The following is a 7,282-nucleotide window of genomic DNA, read 5'->3' on the forward strand; positions in this document are numbered from 1 at the left end:
ATACTTTAAATCGAATCAGCAAATGTTTTCAGAATATAACACATTATGTGGGCTTTAAAACTCAGCAATCATGAAAACTCCTTTTGGCTGATTCCCAAAATGTACAGGCTGTTACAATATCCTAATTGCAGGGTTTCTAAATAAATATGTTTGTGCTACCAGAGTAGAATATTCTTATAGTCTTTTTAAACATTTGCAAATGACAAAATTGTTCTTATTGTAATTAATGGTGCTGACGTGTATGGGGATATTGGGGAAACATGCCTAAAGGCTCTGACAATAATTCTATTACTAATATATTCCCTTGGTTTGCCTTTTGAACTCTGTCATTCCTTGCCTTGCAGCTGTGTTTAATGAGTGGTGAGATTATTCAAATGAGCCTGCAGGAAAACATCATTTTTTGAGGGTCCTAGATCTTGAGCAAGCATTTCATGCCACAGTCAGTAGGTAAGACCTTAGGATCAGATTCGGTTTTATACTTAAGGGTTTGTAAGTACTTTTGTACCCTATAAATATAATCGTGCTCAGCCATGATTTAGCTGATCTCAGCTTAGAGCAGCTGCCAATGAGCAGCAATAAAACAAAGGGAAAACAGATCAACCTGTCACTGATGAGTGAAAAGCCAAGCATTGGTGAGCTTATGTTATAGCATTCAAGCTTTTACATGTAGGTGGTGGTGTACCTTATAGGATATCCAAACACAAACACAGTTATGTATGGAGCTTGTAGCCATAAGTTAACTCCTGTTCTTAACTGGTGAGTTTAGTCCCAGGGAGAGAAAAGGAAGACAAAAATAAATTTAATTCTATACAAAAATATACCATCTGAAATACATTTCCAGCAAGGAAAAAAATTAATAAGATCTAATTTAAAACTGATAAACAGTCAATTCAATATGGTAAGCTTAAGGATTTTTTCTAAGGACTTTACAAAGAGATAAGTATTTCATGAATAAATAAATTCAGAGAGAACAGACTAAGGTGTTTATTGATTTGCAAGCCATTTGTTTGAGAGTTTGCCCCAAGGAGGGAAGTACCCTATTATTATTGATGATATTGGAGTTATAGTTATAGCCGCAGACAACAAACTACATTTAATTGATGTCTCAAGGTTGGAACACAAACCAAGCAAAGCCAGGAAATTCAAAATTAAGTCGGACACTATGTCATGCTGCCCAGTGTCAGTACAAATAATAGCTATGTCTTTGCATATCCTGGTGGTTTATATCTCAATTTTAATGGTATATAAGTGGTATTATTTCTTTTTGAATTCATTTTTGTTTTCTTTATCATTTAAAAAATACCCTGGGTGCATGTGGTGAATAATGCAATAGGCCACAATCAATCTTTTATGGGTGATCCTGTCTGCAGTACAAACACCGTTTTACCACATGCCTGAATGTGAATTTGTTGAATTAATGGTTATTACATATTAATTATGGATTTGTATAGCAAAGCAACAGCTAAGGTGTTTTTGCAGGTGGGTCAGAAGATAAGATCCCTGATCCAAAGAGCTTATAACCTAGGCAGACAATATGGCAACAAAGGAAGGCAGGAGGTGAAGCAACAAAAGCAGTGTGACTGAGCGGTGAAGGATAGTGCACCTCTTAGTCGTTCCATGATTTTGTTGGGATTTTTTCTAAGGTGTAAAGATTTTCAGTCATCTAGTTTATTAACACTTGTCAGGGGAGAGTGCTATGAAAAAAAACCTTTTCTAAGAAATGGGTTTTAAAGAAGGGACTGAGAGAGGAGAATTATTTTTAAACCATTTTATGCTCTTCAATGAACAATGGCAATTGTGGAGCTTGTGTAGAATGCCAATCTAAATATGAAGCCAATGCAAATATGCTGATTTACACTGACCCTGTGCATGTATATTCAGGGACAAATGCTCCTCACAGATCCACACTATGGATATCAGAAGTACACAAATATTTTGCAGTAAAACATTGATCAGAAACTATGGCTCAGATCCACATCCCAATCTGTATCGTGTTAGTGGATCTTCTAGAGGAAGCATGGTTAATGCTAAAAATGAGCATTTTGAGCAAATAAATATGTTTTTCCACATTCTGTTCTTTGGGAGACATGAATACAGAGGCAAATCAGTGAACTTAAATCATAATTGGCAGGAATATTTTTTGCTCCTGTAGCTAATAAGGAGCTTTCAGACTATATGAACTTATTATCCTTTTATTTTTCAACTTCAGTAAGTCAGATCCAAATGGAAAACCTAGGACTCAGTGACACATGTACATGTGTTGCACTAAGATTCATAACTATATATTAAGAGGAATTACTGAGGGGCTTCTGTGTTAGAATCCAGCAGGCATGCAATGAAGTAAAGGATGGAAAGCCTATCTCCTTAGAAAAGAAGGTTCAGAAAAACAGGGCACTTTAGAGGGCTAACAATGAGTTTCACGTTTCACAGAAGAAGGCTTTAATAAAAGAGCCAGATCTCCCAGCTGGAGAATTAAATCAGCAATGCAGATTCCTGTTTTGCAGATCTGAGTGTTGATTTTAGTGTGAATATGCAGGATTTACTGAGGAGGCCATATCTGAACATTAGGCCCAGTGTTTCATTTTTGCTTGCCTGTATCCCAGCAGGCACTTGCCTGCAAAATGAATCCAATGTTCGCATCCTATGCTTTTTGTGGCACAGCAAATGTGGAAATTTTTCTTATTTTTTTCATATTTTTCTGGTGCAATAATGACCATTTTTATTGTTTCTTGCAGGTGTGGAATGATCGCTATAGAAACTGGACAGAAACAGACAGTGCAGGTCAGATCTTTGTGACCCATGTATCATCTGGGGGGAAAGAAAATAATTGTTTTTAAGGCAATTTTACAAATAATTTCTATTGAGTTAGACATGGTCAGCATTTCAGAATGTGGTAAATAGCAAGGTTCATAGACAGGACTTTTTTTCTTTTGTTATTTTGATACCCATACCCATACTGTAGTTATGCTTCTTGTCAGGTGTTATAAAGATAAATGCTCTCCAGAGCTATACTGTCAATGTATTCAAATATAAACCAAAGAACAGCACACTCATTAGGTGGGTGGACTATACTGTTTGTCTTGTCATTGCTACTGAATGAGTACTATCCTGAACCAACAATATCTTCAGTTCAGGAAATATTTAAATCTGTACTTTTTGCTGTTTTCAGCTCTGCTGTGGCCTTTTTTGCATCTTCAGGATGAATGACCCTGTTGTGCAACTCTGAATGTTGTCAAAGTTTCTTTATGGTTTGAATTATCCACCAGCTCTTAAGATCCTTTGGTGAGACAGAAATTAGAAAGCAAGGTTCTTCTTTCAACATCAATGTTAGCATGAGAGAGAAAATGTATTTTAATCCAACAGATTTCATATAGATGACCATTGGCATGTTCAATACTGAACCCGATCGGTTCCATATGTGCTGTTTGGATGTTTGCAGGATCAAATGGTGGGACACGATTCCAAATATTGAAATCCTTAATTGTTGTCAGATGTCTGGCATTCAAAGCACGCTCACAAAAACTCAGCTGTTTTGGTCTGGGCGTCTTGTTCATACAGCCAACTCAAGAATACCCAAGGCCATATTTTATGGTCATCTGAAGCAAGGGACCTAGTCTCATGGTGACCAGTAAAAATGATACAAAGACACACCAAAGTCAGACAAGGTGGCAGCAGACTTTTCCTGTCACTGTTAACCACTTTGAAGCAAGGCACATTAACTAATATCTTAGATGAAAAATGTGAACAGTGCAAAGTAAGGCTACAAGAGTCTGTAATGGTCCTGGACAGTCTTGTCTGTCCCACATGTAACTATGTTTGCAGTTCTCACATTGATTTGACCTGACATATACGTGTTCTCCTATAGTGTTTGTTGAATTGACTCCATCAGTACTGAACCTGTACAATGTGATTTCCAGAGATAATGGTTCATGACTGTGAACTTTCTGTTTTATTGTGTTTTTATTCTGAAGAAGCAGATGGGATTTAGCTTAATCGTTAAAATAATTTGTCATGTGGAAGAAAACACAGCAGATTATTATATTAACACTAATTTTAATGTTTCATCTTATTATTACAGTTGCAGTTGCCATGATACTCTGTTCAGTATATTCCTTCAAGAAGCTGAATGCTATATCTTACAAACTGAGATTCGAGTACTAACATATGGTGTATAAATAGATCTTACCACCTGGAGCCCGTTAAAAATCTGTAAGGAAGAGATTGCCACAGTGTTAACTCCTCACTGCTGGAAATCAATTTGCCAATACCAGACATTTTGAAGAAACTCTTAGCAGTGGAAACTCCTGATTGGCTGCTGTGCCAAAGGGTTAATGATGGTAATTGCATTGGAATATCTGCCTTAACTTAGTCTTTCCCTTTTCTGATTGTCTTGGGAGTCAAATTGTTTTTAAATTGGTTTGTCACTTGAAAGCTGTTGTAACTTTGTGGTTCGGGTAATGGAAAGCAAGACAATGTCAAAGTTATATAGCAGTTCTTTCCTCAATCAATCTCTGCCTTGTTTTAGACCTACCTAGGAAGTGTTCTGTATCACATCAGAATAAGCAGATTTAGGGTAGAACATACAGCAGAGAAAACTCTCTGCTTGTAGTGTATGCTTTGTTTCCTTCCAGAGACTGATAGCTGTATGGAATGCACCTATGAAGTTTGCGTTTCCGAGGGACAGTCCCACAACTATAGTGAGTCACCATGCACCAGCTTAGTACCACACTCAAAATGTGCATAAAAAATAACCTTTCTCTTAAATCTGAAGAAATTTTGTTTAATGTTGTTACCTGCTTTCCTTTTCTGCCTTATGATGGGCATAATTAAATTGACTCAATGCCCACTGAAGTCAATGGCAAACGGGCAGAGGGTCTGGCCTAGTGGATCTACAGATATTTAGATGGGTAATAGGAGGCACTAATATTGTTTCATGCTCTCCAGTCTGGTACAGTGGAAGATAACTATGATAGCAAGTCTCACAGCTTTTCATTGGTCTGTATGGACTTCTTATTTGTTTCTTTGTTTGTGTCACATTAAGAATATTAATTTATCACTGTGGGAGAGACCGAAAAAGCAGTATGTATACCAATAAGAATATCTCATTCACTGAATGAGTTTTAAGGAAGTGAGTCTAATGGTAAGTGGCGATTTAGGGGGAGGTAACAGTGCCTACATTCTGTAATGACTGGAGCACTATAAATGCTCAAGATAGATGGTTAGATTTGACAGGAACTCGGTTACTCCAACAGGGGCCAAGTAAAGAGCAAGTAATTCCCCAGAGAAGAAAGTGATAAAAGGAAAGGGGGCTTAGGTGGAATTTATTGTGGGACTGGGCAAAGCTTGCTGTGGATAGAGTGGGATTATAATGAGGGTTGAGTGGTAGTAACAGTCAAATAGAAATAGTGGAAAGGGATAAAGGAGAAAAGAGACTGAAGAAAGATGTGATAGGAAAGAAAGAGAGAGGAAGGTATAGAAATAGGTGTTGGATGAACAAGGAGTGGGCATGGGAGATTAGAGGTTGGGAGGGAAAGTATAATAAGGTACATAGGGAGAGTAGGAAGATGGAGAGAAAATCATTCAAGTACAGACATGGAAGAGGTAGGGTAGGAAGTAGCACAGAAAGGAGCAATGAAAGTTAGCCCTGCAAACAGGATGAGAATGAAGAAGAGGTTATGAGAGGGAATGAAAATTGGAGCTGAAGCCATAACACCATCTATATAATAAGGTTTCAAGGTTGTCACTCTGTGTGGCCTAGAACATCTGTTAAGTGTACGTGCAGTGATGGAAACTCCCAAAAGCATGGTTGAGCTCTTTTTGTTCAGAATATCATCAGGCTGAATCATCACTGGTGGTGGGGTACAGCTACCATAAAACAAGTATCTGCCCCAAGATACTTTAGATCATTATGTCTTAATGGGGAATCTGTGCTCAGTTTGATGAAATGTGTATATAATATTTGTTTTTCTTTTAGCTGCTGCACACCTGGTCACTTTCACTTGGATTCTGTTGAAAATTGGTGTATGTTTGTGGTGCAGTCTTCTATATGCATTGGACCATATCATATTAAACCTTTATACCTTTATGAATACTTATGGAATCATAGCAGAAAACATATAAAGAAAACAATATATAAAATTACAATACCTTATACATGACATAATATATGAATTGTTTGGGAACTGGTAAGATAATGGAAAAGTCTTTCCTAATTTACATTATCTGTGAGATATATGATGAACATTTTCTGTGCCTATTTTGTTAGAGATATCAAATTGTAATATTGTACTCAACCTGTCTTTTTGTTATTTCTAAATGGATTTTAATCACGTCATGTCCAATAATTACTAATGCTCCATTAAGGATTTGAAATGCAATTTATTAGGAACTCCCCGAAGTCCTTTTTAAGCTGTGCAATCTGTGTTTTGTTAAAACTTTACATAAAATCAATATTATCAAAATTATAACAGCACAAATACATAAACAGTTCTGAGTTAGCATTATATTTCAATCTGTTTTGCTATTAATAGTTTTGGAAATGTATATACTCTCCAGCTGCCCAGCTCTGAAGGCAGTGCCACTGATAGCAACAGTGCAGAAGTAAGACTAGCAGCACTGTAATCCCTTACAATAACTTCGTGTGACACCTCCCCCTGACCTCCCCATCCCCCCCACACACAACTTCTTTTGGGTCAGGAGCCCTACAATTACAACACTGAAATTTCAGCTGTAAATAGCTGAAATAATCGAGGTCTCAGGGATGAAGAGGCACCAGTTTTGTTGCTATGACTAATCAAATGCAACAAGAGATCACCAACCTATTGTTGGCCTAGAGCATCCTTGTATTTTGGGTGGGAATCCTTTGAATTTTTGGAGGAATCCTAGATGTATTTTCGAAACTAGGGCAAGTGAAATTTTTAATTGTATGAAATGTTACTAGGAAAATGCTTAGACCTTAACATCTTTCTGAGAAAATAAATTTTGGTTGTTGTGTCATTAACTAAGGTCCAAGTCATCTCCTCTGCTCCAGAGATTGAGGACAAGTGGACAGAAGCAGGTGCTGCATTAGCGGAATCAAAACACACAAATGAAAAATAAACTGCAGTATATTCCGTACTTGAGAAAATTACTCTCACCTTGTTTTCCACCCACACAACCAATTTATTTACTGAGATAACTGCTATATAAAAATATTATACATTTAAACAGAAACCTTGCATGGTAAGTTCAGCTGTTTTATTATGAATAGGGCCGTACCAAATTCACGGCCATGAAAAACGCA

At 37.1% G+C, this 7,282-nt stretch overlaps 1 protein-coding gene across 1 annotated transcript in view; it reads left to right on the forward strand.

Annotated features, from left to right (window-relative positions):
• LOC127042714 (dynein axonemal heavy chain 7-like) overlaps positions 1–404 on the forward strand; it is a gene marked incomplete at its 5' end in the record, with an annotated part of 36,188 nt that extends 35,784 nt beyond the window's left edge. Inside the window, one exon of the mRNA XM_050935965.1 lies at positions 341–404. Coding sequence (XP_050791922.1) covers positions 341–404 — 64 coding nt within the window. The remainder of the gene's footprint in view (positions 1–340) is intronic.
• Between the last annotated feature and the right edge of the window lie 6,878 nt (positions 405–7,282).

Source organism: Gopherus flavomarginatus, chromosome 1 (assembly GCF_025201925.1).
Source record: "Gopherus flavomarginatus isolate rGopFla2 chromosome 1, rGopFla2.mat.asm, whole genome shotgun sequence".
Taxonomy (NCBI): Eukaryota; Metazoa; Chordata; order Testudines; family Testudinidae; genus Gopherus; species Gopherus flavomarginatus.